We start from the raw sequence: 20,122 nt of genomic DNA on the forward strand, positions 1-20,122 counted from the left end.
CGAAAACCCAAATCCAAATGCAAACCCAGACTTAATGCCAAAAAAAGAAGAAGAAGTAAAACCACCCAAAACCAAACGAAAGCAAACCGAAAATGTTGATTTTCGTGCTAAGGCTATTCAAATAGTGCCAGGCCATTTATTACCCTCGAAACTGACTTGGATTTTAAAGCCAGTCAGCAAATCACTTAAATCTCTCTCTGCGCAAAAGTCGTTGCCAACTTAAAGCCTTCTCCGGCTGAGCAAATCGCATGATAAATGTTTTCTAACGCATTTACGCTCAGTTTAATTGATTTGCTCCGGGCACTTTTGCTATTTAATCCGATATGTAGCGCTTCCAAAAAGCACTTTTCGATTATTTAGTCAAATTGTTTATTCACTTGCATTTAGGGATTATTTTTGTTGAACATAATTTAAAGTTGTGGTAAAATGAGATTATTTTGTATACTACTTTACAGTCGATTACATTTTTAGTTAGCTCGACTTGACAAAACAGAAAAATTAATAAATAAATAAAAAATAAAAAAAAAAAAACAAATAAATAAATAAATAAAAAAAAAAAAATTAAAATGAAAAAATAATTATAAATAAATATTTTTTAATATTTGTTTATTTCGAATGTGAAATTTTCTAACTGGTAATAATTATTTTAAGCAATTTCAATATATTCAATATATGATTTGCCTTAAATATTTTTCAGCACCTTTTTTTAATAAAAATCAAATAAATATAAATCTATATCTTATAAAGGTATTTGTTAATTTATTTTAAATTTCATTTATTAAATAATCACATGAGTAGTTTCCCTTTGAGAGTAATCAAATCATAAAGAATAATATAAATTAATATAAATATACTTATTTTGTGAATTTCTTATTTGTTTATGTACTTTTTCTTTTACGTAAATAATGTATGTTAAAGAGTATTAAAATGTCTGCATTATCACTCTGTAATCTATGGACTCCGGCTGAAGACAAATAAAATTCTAGGAAGAATATTTCTACTGATTCAATCTGACCTTTGTTGTTGTTATTATTGTTGTTGCCGCTGGCTGGCTTTTTTTGTTTTTGTTTTTTTTTTTTATGTAGACTTTGCGGTTTGCATTATATATTTAATAAAATCGTTTGCATTTCTTATGTGTTGCTAAGTGTCAGCGGGCATCTAATTTGATTTATGGCCCGCAAAGTTATGCCCCAATAATATCGAAAGATAAACTTTTTCAGCTTCCAGTGTGTCGCTCGTCGTTGTTGTTGTTGTTGTTGTTGTAGATATATCTTTCTCGTATAAGTTAACGACAACGATGACTAAGGCCTTTTTAAATGTTAAGAGTTGTCATTGTTTTTGCCAAACTTGCGTGAATACCAATCATAATTTATTCACGTGTGTACGTGTGTGTGTGTGTATGCTTGTGTGAATGTGCGTGTACTATATTTCATGACACATGCATGTACATACAATTTATTATAGCCAGATACCCTCTAGCTCTCTGCCCGCCTCTCTGCACCTCTGCCCCTCTGCCCACACACACCGCCGTTACGCAGTGAGCCAGCAAATATTCATCAGATTGAAACCAATTGGTTGCCTTGGAGGCAGAGCCTAGGCAGGGCTGGATGGGAATTTGTCAAGCATAATACCTGATAATCAATTGACTAACAGCACTAACTAAATAATGAATTGTGTGATCAGTTGACATACATATCTGCTGTATATGTATCTGTGTGGGCGTTTGTATGTTTGTGTGTGTGTGTGTTGAAGTGTCCGCGCGTTGGACTATCAATCAAATTGGATGCAAGGCTAACGCCTGCTAATTAGCAAATTAAAAATGTTACAAGGATTTCGCTTTTATTTTTTGTGCACGCTTGTTTTTCCTGCCACGTATTTGAAAATGTTGATTTTGCTGCAGCACGAAAAACTCATTAGTAATTAAATATTTTCCGGCGCAGCGACAACGCCCCGTAGTTGCTTAACGCTTGTTGTTGCTGTCATCGTGTTCGCACAGTCGGAACTTCCGCACTTCCGTTGGAGCGCTGCTGCGTCTGCGTCTGCTACTGGCACACACAGCGTATACGCAATTTTTGTTTTCTTGTTTGAGTCGGTGCGTATTAAGGCCGTAAACAAGTATACGGCTATGCTCGCTCCAGCATCAGCTACGGCAACGGCAACGGCAGCGGCAACGGCTCCGACTACAGGCCATAGAGCTCGTTGTGGGCCGCAGCCCTGAGCATGATTTGTTACTGACAGCGTCTCAGGAAGAGGCTCCAGTTCTAGGGAGAGTCTGAGTTTGATTTATTTCACACTGAACAATTTATGAGTGAAGGTGAAGCAACAACAGCAATAAAACCAACAACAACTGCAATTCATTGAGCCGGGGCTATGGCCCAATGGGTTATACATAAGCACCGACACACACACACACACACACACACGCAGTCATATATCTGTATAAAATATGTATGTTACTTGGGACTTGTCAGCGCGCTCGACTGCAGATACGCAAAATATTCCCAAAAGATTTGAAAGACCTCTGGCCCGGCACACAGCATGTTAACCGGGCCAACAAGAACTGCCAGGCATATCTTGTTTTAGCCATTGTGATGGCTATGCTTAGCATTATGCATGATGCTTCACTTACTGTTCATAACGGCTTTCATTTCAATTAGCATCGGCTCATCCGCAATGCTCATCCTCTTAACTCTTCACTCTCTCTCTCTCTCTCTCTCTCTCTCTCTCTCTTTAACTCCATCTCTAGCTCGCTTACTCATCCCTCTAAGCTTATGCACTGCAACTTTAAGCAGCACTACGTGCCAGCCACGCCCCTCCGCCCTCCGCCCGTCCTGTTGCCTACTTAGCAGAGTCTTTGGCAGCGTGAAACTTTCGGTTTTTGGTATTTCACATTATAGCGCAAGCCACAAAAGCATTTTGCGGCTACTTAGTGGTGCAAGTGGCGCAAGTGGTGCGCATTTGAAGTCAGATTAAAATTCAATTTTGGGACTTTCCATGAAGTCGCGATTGCAAGTGCCGCTGCAATGCCTCATTGTTGACGTCGTCATGAATTTCCATTGGATGTGAGACAGTTTTGTGAACGTAATCCATCAAAAGTCTTACAGTTCGGCATCATAAATATGCATAGAATTTTCGAATTTAAATAAAAAAACAAAAAAAAACAAATATATATACATTTATAAATAAATTAAGCAAATAAATATATCATGCATTGAACTATTAGGAAAATTGGAAAAGTAAAATCTGTCTACGCTTCCCTCTCGCTTCCACGATTGCCACAATTTATATACACATACATATATGTTTATATATACATATATATTAACATATATTTGCACAGCTTAAAGAACTTTTCCGCTTTAAATCAATATTTTTAAAAATTAACTATCTCTGCTCATTATTTGCGTGTTCAGGCAACATATATATTATTATTTGCGTGGGACGAACGAACAACGAATCCTTTAATGGCCTGAAATAAACATGTCAAACTGAAGGCAGTGCAAATAAATATATGCACATGTATGTACATACATACATATATGTATAAACGTTTTTATTATTTTCGAAATAATTTGTTGTTGTTGTTGTTTGCTTTTGGCTACTGAGTTCTCTCGTTTATCAATTGCCGAGTTGTTGCTGAGTGCTGGCAGTGGCAAAGCTGTGCCGCTGGCATCGGCCGTGCTCAATTTGCAGGTTTGTCTGTACATTTGTCCGAGCACACACATACATACGCACATATACATGCTCGTATTTATGTGTAGAATGTGTACAGGTGCGCGAAGGCCTTTATCGTTTTTCAATTACCGAAATAACGTGGCATGCCAGCCCCCCTCAGCTCCGCCCACCCGTTGCGCAACTCAGCGCAATTAAGTCACATAATCTTGGTTATTGCCCGGGGTCGAATCAGAGTCGTAAACGTTGTGCAATGGTTTGGAAAAGCCGAGTCTAACTCGCGCTGTAAATACACATTCATATTGCAATTAATCATTTGAATTTTGTTTTTTTTTTTTTTTCTTTGCCCATTTAAATTTAATTTTACACTCACGCTGGCATAATTAATCATAATTAATCTAGATGACAGTTAGTACAGGTGTGTCAGTGTGTGTGAGTGTGTCAAAACGACAGTTCAACATGGCTTTTGTCATTTGTTAATTAAGATTAAACATTTATTTACATTTATTCGATTTTATGGTTGCATTTTCGTTTCAGTTTCTATTATGGCTTATGGGCTAGTCGATTGCACGATTGAATGAATGAATCGATGAACCGACCTATCGATTATTGTTGACTTAATTACGTATAAAAATACTTAAAGCTGCCTAAACGGAAAAAAACCAAATACGATTTACACTATATACACAGGTGTGCCTCTCTTCTATGTACAGCGCAGCGCAGTGGGCGGTGTGGGCGGTGTGGACGGCGTTGGCAAGTGGGCAAGTGGGCAAGTGGGCATGTGGACTTCCTTCCTGCCAGAGCTGTAAATTGAGTAATAAAATCAATTGCAATGTCCCCTTAGAGCAGCCGCAGCAGCGCAAACTCACCCTCCTCCCGTCCGTCCAGCCGACCGTCCAAAGGGCCACGCCAAAGCAGACATCAAACATAAGCTGCGACTTCTGAGACTACTTAGGCCCCGGCGAGCAGGAGCTGGTGCTGCAGCTGAAGTATGGGGCGTGGCATATGCTGCTGCAGCAGCAGCAGCACCACCATTCCGAGCCGCAGCCACAGGCTCTGCCCAGCCACCAGTCTGACGCCCAGCTCATGCTGCATGGCCGCGTGCTGCTCGCTCTTAATGATATGCACAAAGACGCTGTCGCTGTCTGCAAACGAGAATGGGGGCGTGGTGGGTAATATATATGCGTATATGTGTGCATGTATGTGTGTGTATGTGTGTGGTTGTCTAAGTGGGTGTGTGCTGGATATGTTGGGTCATCGGGCACTCACTTGAGTTATCCGCAGAGCAAGTGTAATTGCCGGAATCCGTGTGAAGTACGCGCGATATGACCAGATTGCTCGTCTTTATTTGCTGCTCGGAGATGACGCGTATGCCGCCGCGCGTCGAGTCGCTAACAAGTTCCGTGTCCTTGTACCAGAGCATGTGCGTGTAGGGTCCTGGCGCCTGGGGCGCAATGCATGTCAGATTGATGTCGCTGCCGCTTTGGATGAACAGCTCACGATTGGCCAGGATTTGCGCCTTTGATGCTGTCAATGGAACGCAAGACATTTGTCAATTACACTGTCCTGCATCGCTTTTCGGACTAAACTCATTATCAATTGCTGCTGCTGCTGCTGCTTTGCTCTATCTGCACAGCTCGTTAAACTAATGCTTAACCCCCTCTCCTACTTCTTCTGCCCAACCGCTTAGTTCCCCCTCTTCTAGGTAGCCATCCACACATTGCTTTCAATCTCAATTTAAATGCAAAAGTTTTAGTTTTTCGAGCATTAAATGCTAGTTTATGTTTTATATTTTAGTTTTCACTTTTAGTTTTAGCTTTTTTTCAGTATGATGTGATTTGTAAAATGTTAGCCAAAGTCCGAACCAAACTATAACTTTCGTCAGCTAAACCAAGTTTTGTTAATAATAAGAAAAGTAATACAAAGTAAGTAAATTTAATATATTTCATTTTTTCATTCGCAATTTTATTGTTGCCTCTTGCCGTCTTCTGACCTAGTTGCACATATTTTCCTGTTTCCCACTTTGATTTGCCTCTTCATATTTTTCCCTTTTCGCTTAATACTCGGACTCAATTGTCTGTTTACTGGCAGAGCCTTACGTTTTTTATTATTAGTATTATTATTTTTATTATTTGTTCTGCTTTGGCGGCTTTCTTTGATTTCATTTTATGCATAGTGCACATAATTAGTTTACTTTTTATCTCATTATCACTATTCCTTGTTTACAGGATGCCAATTAATCTCTGCGTCATTCCCTCCACACCAGCTAATTTTGGTATATTTATTCTCTCTCTTATCTTTAACTGAAATACGAAAAGAAACTTGATTGGGTTGTCCAAACAAAGCAATTCCAAGGAATTTCGTGTTGAAGGTTGATTCATTCATCTATTTAATTAATTAATTAATTAATTAATTTTTTATTTATTTATTTTATTTATTTATTTAGTTATTTATTTATTTATTTATTTTTATTTTTTATTTTATTATTAAAATGGCGCTGCATTTCCACTGCCCGAAGTTTAGAAATAAAAAAATTAAAATACAAAAAATATATTTAAAACAATTTATATTTATAATGATAAAATTTATAATAATAAACAAAATATATAGTAATATATATATAAAATATAATTATATACAATAATATAATATAATATAATATAATAATAATAATAATAATAATAATAATAATAATAATAATAATAATAATAATAATAATAATAATAATAATAATAATAATAATAATAAATGAATAAATGAACGAATTTAAAAATGGTCAAAAATAGGTCTTTATCTAACATAGTTTTTGTTTAAAATTAATTTGCCCTAATACAAATGAACTTAACGAATGGGCAACTTAAGTGGGAAGCAAACACCACTTGAGTCAAGCTGAGCTCTTACATATTTTTAGCAGACTGACGCCAACGCTTGCCTCGCCATTAAACTTTCATATATATTTAGAGCATTTGGGCTATACGATGCCCAAGGGCAGGTTTCACTTTGCGTCCGTAGATACTTACTCACAACCATCAGCTTGTAGGCGAGGCTTATTTTGGGCTCCGTGGAGACCTGGCACTCATAGACGCCGGCGTCGCGCGGCTGCACGGAGACGATCTTTAGCACCCACTCGTCGGAGTTGTCGATGTGGCGCGCGAGGAAGCGCTGATCATTGGTGTAGGTCATGATGCCAATGGTCAGGATGTGCAGGTCGCGCTGCCTAATCCAGGAGACGGCGCGATCGCCCAGATGCCGGACACGGCAATGCATGCGGGCCGTGGTGCCGAGGGCGGCAATAATCTCGCGCTCAGTGTTGTTGTCGAACTGCGGCTCGTACTCGTCCGGTATCAGATTGGAGAGCTCCTCGGCCAGTGCTGCGGATGGACAGGAGAGAAGTTGGTTGGCAATGTGGTCAGTGACTGGTGTCAATAAACGCTTGTCAAGTGTCTAAAAACTACAACAATGCGAGACTTACCACACTCCATCAAGCACACTCACACTCACACACACACACACACCATAGGCACTTGAAAAGGGTATTAGATAACTGTATCTAAATGTCAATCTAAATGTATTCATGTGCATTTATATTCAACATCAACGTCTACGTTTCTATCCGAATCGGAATGATGGGCCAACACGCTGCAGAAGACAGCTCGGCAAATGGATATGAATAAGTGTGAGTGTTGGGGTGTCTGGGTCTGGGTCTGCGTCTGCGTCTGTCTGTGTGCGAGTGAAACATTCATTTGATTAACGAGTATTTGTGCTTAATTTATGCCAAAGTTTACCATCTTATTGGCATACATACTCGTAATACACTTCAAATATGGATTTGTGTGTGTGTGTCTGTGTGTGTGAGTGCCTCTGAATGGCCAAGACCAATTCGCATTATGATCCATCATTGGGGTCTCACTTGAGGCGAGTGATTTATGTGCAGGCCGCTTTATCAACATCCAGTATTAGCCAACAAATCCGCTAATAATCCAGGACTGCCTAAGCAAATACCAACACAAAGACAAATACACACAGAGAGCGTATGCCTACTTAACATACATCATGTAAGCATATACATGTATGTGTGTGTGTGTGTGTGTGTGTGTGTACACATATATGTTTCAGTGTATTGATTTATTGTCACGCCCATTAGCCCATGTGGGCTATCAAATATCGAGCAATAAAATGCCGCTAAACACTTAATTGAAACTGTTGCTACACTCGCTACAGTTACAATGGAGCCGCAACCTGCACCACACGTGCCGCCCCCGCCAAACATTTTACAAATGAAATTGCTTTTGTGTGTGTGTGTGTGTGTGTGTGTGTGATGCACAATAAAACTCACACAATTTACACACGCATATAAAAAATAAATATGGAATGCGCTGCTTCTTCTTTTTTTAATAAAACTTTTGTATTTACATACAAAGTGCCAGACGTTCAAAAGTAACCAGTGCGCTATGCCTCTCTCTCTCACTCACTCTCACTCTCTCTCTCTTTCTCTGTGAGTTTTTTTTTGTTGGTTTTTCAAACTGTTGAGTTCAACCGCAGCAACAAGCTCGACCATGCCCCAACCACAGTGAGCACTAAAACTGAGGCCAGGTGCCATAAATAATAAATGAGAAATTGCCTCTGCTTTGCCCGAGAAAAAAAAAAAACAAAAAAAAACAAAATCAAGAGCAAAAGAAAAACAAATAAACACCCTGGCGAATAGCTCTTTTGTTTTTACAAGTCCACGCAATGAGCAGTTGCATGAAAAATTTACTAAATTTAGCAAAGTGACTTTTATAAAAAGTGCAGCAATATTTCTTAAGAAATTTTCAGAAATGTTGCTGCGCTCTTTTTAAGAGTCACTTTGTTAAAATGCATATAGATATTAATTTATATACAGAATAAAAGCAATGCTGAATTGGAGCTAATGAACTCTGGCAGCAATCGCTGAGAATGACTTTGCAAAAAAGCTGAAGAAGCTAAAGATCAGTTTAAAGTCTGAACATTCATTAATTAATATTTTTGCTTGCAAAGGTATACATATTTGTGTATATACTTGATATTGCATTATTTGTATTGACTATATATATAAATAAATACATATGTATATTTTAAAAAGATTTCAATAATCCGTTTGCTCCCATTAACGATTGCAAATCGAATTTCACTTTAAATTAGATAAGCCTTCCCATTTGCAATTCATTATTGAAAAAAAAAAATTACCCGATGCAACTTTTTTTTATTATGAATAATCGTATTGTCTTACAATGCGACGTGCTTTTAAATTTAAATTTAATATTAAATTTTTTTAACGTAAATATCCATTATTTACCTCACTTGCATTCAAATGTAAATTACAAATATATAAATGTAAATATTATGTTATATTATTAAATGTAATAAAAGCATTTGTTCTTTATTGCTTTTAAATTAAAGTTTTTGTTGAAATATCCTGCTTACATAACATAAATTCAATATGAAATAATTCAAATGCAGTCAAGTCTCGATAATTTGTACAACTATAAATCGAAAATCGCGGTAATCGAAAAAACTCGTTCTCGATAATTCTCTTGAATTTAAATTTCTTTATAAATGAAAAAAAAAAAAAAAAACAAAAACTGATCCGCTTGCCCCGACTGTATTTATAGTCCATGCAGAGCCCATGCAAATAAGAAGAGCAATACATATATAATTTTAAGCACTTCATTTAAATGCTCAGTGCAGTAGGGCGACTTATTACTCTGTATGATGACTACGCTGAGACACTTGAGACACCTCAAGTGCTCATATTGCTGCCCTGATTAAGTGCATTCGCCTGAGAGAAATAATAATTATGCTCTGTCTAGCTGCACTCGAGTCTGACTCAGTTTAAATATAATTTTACGCCCAGGCGGGCATCTGTCCCGTTCGTTTGACCAAATTGAAACGGTTTAAGCCCAATGATAGATTAGTAATCATTTCGACAACTGCTCAAGCTGCAAAGCCACTTTCGATTCTCGCTCAAAAAGTTTCGTTCGAACTCTGCAGATGGAGTTGGCAATGGGGTTTATATACACTTATATATATATATGTGTATATACATGTGTTTGCTGGATACTTACCAAAGTGCTGCATGTGGCTTGTGTGCTTATCGAATGTTGTGGTTAATCCCATGATCACAAGCATCGCCACAAAGTATTCCAACAACATTTCATGCGCAATTTGTGATGCTATTAAATTATGACTGCAACCAAAGACGACAACAGTAAAAACTAATTAAAATAAATGATGGCAATCGCAAAGCTCAAGACAAAGACACTTCCAGCGACTTAAATGAGTCAACGCCATATTGTTTTGCCAGCCGTCAGCCCAGAACAGACAACCGACGACCGACGACCGCCAGACTCGATTTATAAGGACACACGACTCCGGGCGACGGATGATGAGGTGGAAGGTGGAGGGGGGGAGTGGGAAAGGGGAAGAGATTGCCGTTTGCGGACGCGTTAGCAGCGGAAGGGATTAGATTTTGAGTCCTAAGTCTTAAGTCTTATCGGAGACGGATTCGCATTCATTTGAAATGATGACAAGTCCGCATTGCGGTTGAGTTTTCAATCACCATGACATCCGCAGGCAGCCCGGCTGGAGTGATGGCAGGGGGAGAGGGGGCTGCCAAAGTTGAATAATTTCTTCATTACACACTAAGCTGCTGGGGGCAATCGGTAGGTGGACGTTTACTTTTTGGCCCGGGGCTATAATTTCGGTCTGGTCACGTCCGACTAATACACTTAATTGTACGATGTACCCATGCTCCGGCTCATGGGCACTCATAGACACTCAAAGATACTCATGAGTCTTACTTAGTTGTCGTGTGCGGTATGGGGATATTCTCATTTCTACCTTTTGCGAGGGACTAGAGCAATTTGTGGACGATGCGTTCGGATTCAATGTAGCGCGAATTGCGTGCCGCCATTTCATGCGTCACGTAACGCATTCAAGCGCGTTGCGTTACTTATACGTACGTACGTATTACGTTACACGTTACGCGAATTTCGGCTTAACTTTGTTGTTTTCTTTCTTTCTTCTCTTTCTTTCTTTCTTTGCCTGCCCGAACTTGAACGCAACGCTCGCTAGTGCAACGAGCGGCCCGATTTGTTACGGTGCGTGTTGCTTCGTGTTTAACTCGTGACTGAGTCACGGCGAGTCACAGTGAGTCACCGGGTCACTTGGCTGTCTCGTCGCACGACTACGTTCCGTGTGGCTTGAGGCGCGCTAAAGAACTGAAAGCATTCTGAAAACTAACCTACGCAAAGAGTGGCCAGGCGAATGCTTCGGCTCTGGCGCCGGCGCTCTGCTCCGCCTGTGGCAGCAACATGTTGCAGCAACATTTATCGTAAGCGTAATTTAATTGTAACACATACCATTGGGCCACTGCGATGTTGGGTGCTTACGGCCTCAACATGTACGTTTAAATGGAAATATAAATATGTAAAAGCCCCCATGCAGCTAGGCATTCCATGCGTCTTTTGGCGAAGGAAGTGGTTATGAAATATTTAACAAGGGCTGGAATACGCAGCGCGAAACACTTTCAAAGTGTCCTTTGATTTGTGTCACGCTACACAAGCAGCAACAACAGTGAGAAGTGCGACAACAACAATAGCAGGGCGAAGGCGCAACAATTGAAGCAGAAACAGGAACAACATTAATAAAATGGAAAAAACTCATGCATGACAAGGCCCGTTTTACAAGTTTTGTCAGGGCGCGTCTCAATTGAAAACGGAAAGCGCACACCCACTCACACACACACACCCACACTTGCACATAGTGACACACGCATATGCAAATACCGTGACCCATTATGTTAGAGAGGAAACGGATATGAAGCCTGTCGCAGCTGGGTGGCAACACTGGCGGCAGCGCCTTATCAAAATCGATGAGGCAACATATGGTCGATTTTAATTTTCTAGCATGCAGGCAACGACAAGGCGAACGACAGCGACACCAATACACACACACACACAGACGCACGCACACACGCACATAAACGTGTCGCCCTTAATGTCAATTCGTTTAGCATATTTTCTTTAGAAATTGAATTTTCAAAGTTATTATAAATATTTTGTCAGATAAATGCAATTTCAATGGAATTTCTCACATTTACCTACGCGCATTTCCTTTTCATAAGGCATAACATATTTCCCATCCTCGGCTTGTTGTTGTTTTGCCACTAAAACGTGCAGAAAAATTGAGAAAAACAAATCATCGAATTGCCAAAAATTGTCGCCCAACAGGCGCTCAGACCGCCCGTCCGCCCGTCCGCCCAGCCCGCCCGCTCTGCTCAAGACACTCAATACTCGTTGTACACTAGCCCACTTGGCATCTATTATTTTACACTAACAAGACGATAACATTCCTCAACTTTTCCAAGACCCCCAACAGAAAGTCGCTTACCCTGCCCCCCTCCTCCTCCTCCTTCTGCCCTACCCGCACACAGTATACCCCCACTTCTGCACTCTCCTGGCAACACATCGCTCAATACTCTAAGTGAAATTTTATGCACAAGTGGGTAGCTCCGCGTGTTATGGCTTCCGCATTAGGGGAGCTGTGCGAGGCTGGCTGAGGGGGAGTATGATAAGCATTCCTCGCATAAAATGTCAAAAATGTTATGAAATCATTTGCGCATCGCTTTAAATAAATTACAATTCATGCCAGTTATCCAACAGCTCAATTAAATTAAGCTGTAGCTTACACATCACAACTGCCGCAATAAATAATATATTTATCTAATCTAATTGAAATACATATCCATCTTCCATTTGCTATGAACATTGTAATTAAATGTTAATAGTGTAACAGTGAAAATACTAGTGATTAAAAAAGTTGTTTCATTATGATTGTTTGCATATTTGTTTTGCAATTGTTTACATTTCACATGTCATTCCAAACTAATTATTATTATATGAATGCATTTTTTATTGGCCCACAAAGTAAATACAAATAAATTTAAATTTTAAACAACATTTTTCTGGGCAGACAGCCGCCCGACCTGAACTTAACTGCCTGGAATGATATAACACCTATTAACATAGAACAAGATGGATGGAAAACGCTTGTTCTGGCCCATTGCTCGTCTGCGAGTAATATATTACTTTCTTGTTTTGCAAAAATAAAGACAACAAATTAGAAAATATTCCAAGGTATAGCTGAAAATAAGCAAAATAATTTGTCAGCAGGCTGAGCAGTATGAATTTGTCGTGGAACCCAACTTAGAAAAGAAATAAAGAGGATTTAATTTGAGTCTACAGACATTGTGAAATATGTACTATTGAACCTACATTAAAATATTTAATGCATATTCGAACATAAATTTGGTGTATGTAATACACATAAATTTGGTATTATCCTTGAGAGTCTACCCTAACGCAAGTGCTGTAAAAATAGCGATGGGCAAAAATTGATGCCCTGAAAATAAATTGGGAATGGAAGAGCTTCATATTTGGTTTCATTGACCTGGGTAAACATCGGCCTAAAAATATAACTGCATTTGGTAGGCATCCCCTTGTTTTGGGGAATCTGCTAAACAACCCCTGGCGGCCGACCTCTGGTACTCCATTTGTTATTGTTGCTGAGAGGCTTGGACGCGCTGCGTCTTCGATTTGGACATTGATTGCATACCGAATTGATGGAAATACCGACACGCCGCCGGCCCCTAGGTGGGGAGGGCGGTGCTGGAGTAGAAAACGACCCAGTATAGGGGGTTATGGGGTGATAACATGCTGTTATCCCGACGGGCAGCCCATCCACGGGGAAATTGAATGTGGGGCGTGTGTAAAATTGATAACTTTGTTTGTGTAAACAGCGTCGCGACATTCAACCACTCCACAGTTGCTGCCCCATCCCTCAGTCGAACCGACAAATTTTACTCGACATGATGTATGTGTGCGTTACGTGTGCGTGTTTATCGCGCATACGTAACGTTGCCTCTGCTTACCCTCGCACACACACACACAGCAGTATGTAAGCGATGGCACACGCATACACACACCATGCGAATTATCGGTGTCAATTTTTATGCTGCTACGTGTGCGAAATTTAACAGTGAGCACCTGATGATGAGTGGACGCACACGCCATGCTTTACCTTTTCAAAAACGAAATGCACCCGGAACAAGAACAACAACGGCACTGACAACAACAACAACAACGAACAGCAGCAACAAGGAGCAGCAACCAGCAATGGCACATAAAACGATGTTGCCCAATTTGGCATCACATTTTGGTCCATTGTTGTCGACATTGAGTCGATAACGAAATGAATCCAAAACAGAAAGCAAAGCGCATAGAAAGAAACTGTGAGAGAGAGGGAGAGAGAGAGAGGGAGGGAGAGAGAGAGAGTGAAGCAACCAAAATAAACAATAAGAGCAAAAGCAACAACAATCACAAGAGGACAACAGCAACAACAGAAGCAACAGCAACACTTACAACAAACGATTAATTATGCCTGACTAGCAGATGCTCTATAAAAAGCTGAGGTAAATTTATAAAGCTAGAGTTTTATAACTTGGTTTGCAATTGCCTTAAAGTGTGCATTAGAAATACTTGAATTTCATTCTTTAAAATTAGTTTAAGAGCTCTTAAATTTTTGATGGAACTATCGCTTTTAATCAATTTTTTGATGAAGTAGAAGTAGACCATCTATTGGGCAAGCCAGCAATCAAGTTACGTATGACATTATAAGTTTCTCTTTAAGAGAAACATATTTCTAATGAGATTGCGGTTATTCGTTCCATTATCCCTCTATCATTCAAATGCATGTTTGTGCTCATGGCTCATTGATTTGATCTCATTAAGCCGACGCTCGCAGTAGTAGTGAGCATCGTTTGAATAGTGAAGATGCTCGTAAGTCGAAGGCTCTGCAATGGTATAAAGAGATTATGTACATGCTTACATATATATAGACAGCGGAGCAATCACTATCGCCTGGTATATGACTTAGAAAACTATATTAGACTTAAAACTTTATTATTGCCTTGCTGCAATCATAAATATCACCCGAAGCCAATGACCTCAATAGTCTGTGCTTCATTTTAGCCATAGAGTTAACACCCTCATCTTTTATCCCATCTATTGGGCAATCTTGCAGCTGCTTTGCTGCTACCTTGGCTTGTAGATGTTTGAATATAGGGTATTTCAATAGCTACAGTCCAAAGAGACATTGTGGCAAGTAGAGACTGTTGCGTAAAGCACAGGAAATCCAGATGCGAGTCCTTGTTGCTGGTCCAGGATTCAGGAGTGCGCTTTAAGCTTTGCACAACTGTTCATCAGAATTACAAATTGTATTCGATTTCCGGTATTTGTGACGCTTGAGTTAACAATCGAAGTTAGCAGTCGAAAGATGGCGCGGCGGCGGCAGCTCTATTATTATTATTTTCTTTTGTTTTGCTTTTCTTTTTCTATTTCTTTTTTTTTTTTGTCGCTGAGTCTGGCTGCTCCAACTAGTCACGCCCCTCATGCCACACCCACGCACACAATTTAAATGCCATATAAAGTTTTATGCATATTGCGCAATTGCTGCTGTCATTGCTGTTGTTGTTGCTGTTGTTGTTCGTGATTTGTTCGTTAGTTTTACAAGTTTGCGACAAAGACAAAGACACAGACAAAGTCAACGGAACTGCTCAGTTGTTAAAAACATTTGATTCGATTAGACGGATTGATTTGTATTAACATAGAAAACGCATTGATTTCGCTCGCTTGAGCACCCATCAGAAAGGGATTCGATGTCCTTCCTACGTCAATAGTTCTTTGAGCTGGCACAAAATCTGTCGTTTCCAATCTTCAAATAACTCGAATGCGAATAGCAAAACAAAAACCGTTAAATCAAAATGTTAAACGGTTTGAGGGATTCATGCCGGAAGCTGTTTATAAAATATATAAAAGAATATGTCATCCGCCTGAAATCGAATGCTAATTAAATTCTGTTGCATTCAGTTTGTTGAAGTTGCTCTGAGCTGATTATATATAAGAGCCATCGATTTTCATTTAATGTGGAGTAGATGAGCTTATTTTATGAATATTATTTTTATTAATAAATGAACGTTTAGAATTTAATTTAGCATCAAACTAAAGCAGGTTTAACTGAAATTTGAATATTTAATTATTGAATTTATTAGAATATGAGTGCAATAAAATTTTGCATAGTGCTAATGGATTGCACACAATGAAAACATTTTCGATAAATCGAGCGGAACAACAAAAGCTTATCTCCTTTCAAATACCCTGTAGACACTTAATAATGAGTATGCTTTATTTTATAGAAATTTTGTATTATTCTAAACTATTTTTGCATTTCAGTTTTGAAATAACTCCCTTTTATTGTTTAATTAATTTTAATAAATATTATTTTTTATGCATTTACATTAAATTCTCATTTTAATAATGAACATTATGATTTTATTTTATTTTAATTATTTTTTCTTGAATCCAGGGTACTTTGCTGTCGTACATTTGAAATATAAATAATAAATTGATAATTAAATAGATAAATCGTGTAACTGCCTCAATTGAATGATAAAATTAAAATTCATTTTAAATCAGTTGCCATTGCGAATCGACTTAATTAAAACAACAAAATGTAAGTGTAAAAATTCATGAATTATTCGCTTGCTCTCCAAATTATGGAGCTGGCATAATCATAAAATATTAATTTTACAACCGCCGATGAAATGGTTGATTTCGCTAATTGAAAAGTTGGCTTCCTGCGAAAGTTTCTTCCGCTTTTGAGGCGGGCTTGAAGTGTGACTCCAAGGACCTTCGACAAGAGTTTCTTGCGAATGCTGCTGAGGTCATAAGCGAGGCGCCAGTTTAATGGGACCCAGCACCCCAGCCATTCACACCAACCAAGTTCAAACGTCTGTTGGCCATAAAATCAACCAATGATTGACCAGCCATTGACGGCGGGTGGCTTTTGGCCAACTGGACGTTTAATTATGGCCAGCATAATGCGCTCGAATGGCAGGTTACATTCAATTTGACATGTAATTTTATCGCTGCAAACAAAAACGAAAACTTTATGTATGTGTATGTGTGTGTGTGTGTGTGTGTGCGCGTGTGTGTGGGTGTGTGTGTGTGGGTGTGAGTCTGTGTTGCCGCGTCATGAGCAATTCAAATACATATATTTTATTATTTTATTATCTACTGTTTTATAACTTTTTCTATCCCCAGCTTCCAGTTTTGCTTGAATAGTCCCCACCACCACCACCACGCCCTCTAAGCTGACACTCAAACTTTCCGCACGTTTTACGTATAAAAAATGCTCTAGTCCAAACGTATCCAAAGCTTCCGTCAGCAGATTTGTGTCGTACACGCCCACCCTCTGCCAGCCCTCTGCCAGCCCTCGCTGGCGTACCCAGCAATCGCCTGGCATCATAAGACGCGGCAAATGGCGCAATTGTGTGAAAGTTGAAAAACGTTTTTGGCGAAATGTGCGGCACTAAACAATGCCATAAAGCGTCAAACTTGTCGATACTTTTTCTGCTTCTTCTATCTAACGTATCAGCGAGTACGCCGCGCATCCGTATCTGCAAATGTATCTGTATCTATAGCTGTAGAGCTGTATCTGAGCTATGTGTGGCTCCTATCTGCTGGGGTTTTCATATTGCTTGTGCTGTCAATTTCAGTTTTTTTCTCGTCTTCCATTTTTGTTGTTGTTCTTGTTGTTGTTGTTGTCTTTTGCTCAGTCTTTGGTTCTTTTTGTTATTTGTGCCACTTTGATTATAACAATGGCAAACTGAAACTGCGATAGAGCTGCCGTTGACTGGGCGAGGCGGGGCGGGGCGTTGGGTCGGGGGGCACAGGGACGTGTAAGACACTGGGAGACAATCGTTTACAATCTTGGCAGAGAAAAGTTTTCAATTTGTAACTATTTGTTGTTCTGGGTTATGTAAATTGGCTCTGATTCGTTGTTGGAACTTTAAAAAACATTTTCATTGCGTTTGCACTTACGAATGTGACAGTTCCCGCCAGCCCTGCCGCCTCCCTTGCCCTTACCCTTATCTCTTTTACACTTCATTTGCATTGGCACATTTCAAAATCGTTTGCCAAAATTTCCAGCAAATTCTCATTAATGTGAATGCTAGTTAATGTGTATGTGTGTATGTGTCTGTGTGTGTGAGTTTGTGTGTGACTAATTTCGAGTGCCTGGAAATTGCATAAAGTGCAGGAACGTTCGGGTCATCATCTAGCGTAACGCGTAACGCATAACTTGGCCCATTAATCATTTATGGGCTGCGCTTCAGTTTTTCACTTTAGCAGTTTTTCAATATATATTTCAACAACTTTTCTGCCACACAATGCACTTTTATAGGCCACGCCCGGACTGGCAGAAGGACGAGCGAGCCAGGACCTTAACATAATGGCAATCGGTAGCTTAAATTGCAGTTGCCTCTACTTGTTCCTCAGCTTCCTTACGCTGTTGTTGCAACTTGTGGCCTTGCCACGACCGCCATGCCAACAATTGCTTGCCCGGGGCAGGCGCTTTCAATGGGCAATTCAACTCGGCCCCAACGATAGAGTTGTCTCTGCTCCAAGCAGCACAGGGCGGGGGCAGATAGTTAGATTGGTAGGCGGCTGTTGGTCTCGTGCTGGGTCCATTCATTGTTCCGTCCGTGGCAAATATCTAGATAAGTTTTCTTAATAACCTTGCGGCTTACGAAATATGCAGTTTAAAGCGATAACAAAAAAGGTCGCTCGACTCTAATAAAATGCCTCAATAATTGAATTTAATTTCATTTCGTTTTTCTGGCCTACAAAACAACAACTAAAAAGTTCCTTTGAGAATTTTATATACGCTACAGTTGGCACACAGCGGAAATAAAAAATTATAAATAATTTACAACTCTCGTTTGACCAAAGTTTGTTTTTGTTTAGTTAGTTAGTGCGTGGAATTCCATTTTGCAATGTAACATAAATGTATATTGTATTTGTTCTCTTTTTGTGTGTGTGTGTGTGTGAAATTTCTAAATAGTTGAGCTTAACGTGGTGCACGTGCTAAATAGGGCAGTGAAAAGGTGCTAACAACTTTTTGCTGCTAATTGTGTATGCTAGAAATTCTAAACAGCTCTCCTGTAGCTAACAACAAATGCCGAGTGATCATTGCTCATGCATGGCATTACGAAACAATACTGAACTAGAGCAGAAAGCAGTGTGAGAGAGAGAGAGAGAGAGAGAGAGAGAGAGAGAGAGTAGTCTTCCAGTGTTGTGAAACTTACGCAGCGAACGAGTTTTGACTGCTTGCTTCGACCGAGAGTGTGGTAATAATGGTCACTCTGTATGGAGGCAGATGTGGACCTTATAGAGAGGCTGTGCTAGAGACAAGAAGTCCGTTGGGCAAACTCATGGAAGGGAGACAAGAAAATTGTGAGTCACTGCATTGGAGGCCTGATTGAATAATAGAAAATAAAATTGAGACGGAAATGCTTACGGCGGCTACATCAGCATCAGCCCAAGCTCGAATACACATAAATAGAAATATATATAATATGTATATAATATTTGAATAAGTTTTATGCTTCTTTTAATGGCATTCTAATATTTTTTTCTCGTTTTATTTGTATTTAAATATTTTTAATCAATTATTTATATCATTTTTATTCAGTTTATGGTATACAAAAGTGTGTTTTTTTATTTATTTTTTATTTTAAAGTACAGGACACATTATCCTTTTCAACTTAAACATAATCTTTTATATAATAAATAGCGTTTGTTCAGAAAATTAACATGTTTATTTATATAAATACATATATATATATATTTTTTTTTTTGCATTGCATAACATTTTGTATGAACAGATTTCTGATGTAATTAACTTATTATTATTTTATTTTATTTTCTTGTATTAAATATGTATATAACTTAGGTTCTCCGATTCAGTACAGCTAACAAAAAGATACACAAATCGCCAATCTGTTGACAAATTTTATACCATTTTATTGCTTAGCTTATGCTTGAGCCAACTAAATTGGCGTAATGAGTGAAATCGGTAAGCGAATCGGGTTATGGCGCATTACCTGCAGCACTTGTATGTTTCGAATGCCTCGATGGCGTGTGCCAATCTAATGATGCTCGACTTCCAGTAGGTGCTGGTCCAAAATCAAAATAAGAAATACAAACTAGACAAACACAGAGCTGGAGCAGCAGCAGCAGCAGCAGGAGTAGCAGCACAACAACAGGAGGAACAACAAAGTAAACATATGTCAATTTTCCACTCGAGCTGCGATGCAAAGCTGGAGTGAAAAACGTAAGGCAAAAAGTGAACAAAGAAAGAAAATCAACGAAAAATCAGCAAATAAAATAGGAAACAGCGCAAAGCGGAGACCAAAACCAGAAACAGAACAGAACCAGAAGCAGAGCCAAAAAGCGGAGTTGAGAGACCAATGCCCAGGAATGTGCCACTCGCATTTATTTGCTATATGCGAGAGCCCCTCAGACAGTGTGTG

The 20,122-nt window shown here is 39.2% G+C and overlaps 1 protein-coding gene across 3 annotated transcripts; it reads right to left on the bottom strand.

The window, feature by feature from the left end:
* Positions 1-4,136: 4,136 nt before the first annotated feature.
* On the bottom strand, positions 4,137-10,906 carry dpr5 (defective proboscis extension response 5). 3 transcript variants are annotated; one of them, XM_018098079.3, is made up of 6 exons: positions 10,531-10,906; positions 9,756-9,877; positions 6,693-7,043; positions 4,942-5,199; positions 4,542-4,817; positions 4,137-4,475 (listed from the first exon to the last, which is right to left on the bottom strand). In XM_018098079.3, the coding sequence occupies exons 2-5, from the start codon at positions 9,841-9,843 to the stop codon at positions 4,624-4,626; spliced, it is 891 nt and encodes a 296-aa protein (XP_017953568.1). In that variant the 5' UTR covers positions 9,844-9,877; positions 10,531-10,906; the 3' UTR covers positions 4,137-4,475; positions 4,542-4,623. The 3 variants fall into 3 exon arrangements, with proteins under 3 accessions (XP_017953568.1, XP_089119646.1, XP_089119642.1); XM_089263520.1 differs by having other exon boundaries at positions 4,137-4,437; positions 4,528-4,817; XM_089263516.1 differs by having other exon boundaries at positions 4,137-4,445; positions 4,528-4,817.
* Between the last annotated feature and the right edge of the window lie 9,216 nt (positions 10,907-20,122).

Source organism: Drosophila navojoa, chromosome 2 (assembly GCF_054131105.1).
Source record: "Drosophila navojoa isolate 15081-1374.11 chromosome 2, UAZ_NAV_1.0, whole genome shotgun sequence".
Lineage (NCBI taxonomy): Eukaryota > Metazoa > Arthropoda > Insecta > Diptera > Drosophilidae > Drosophila > Drosophila navojoa.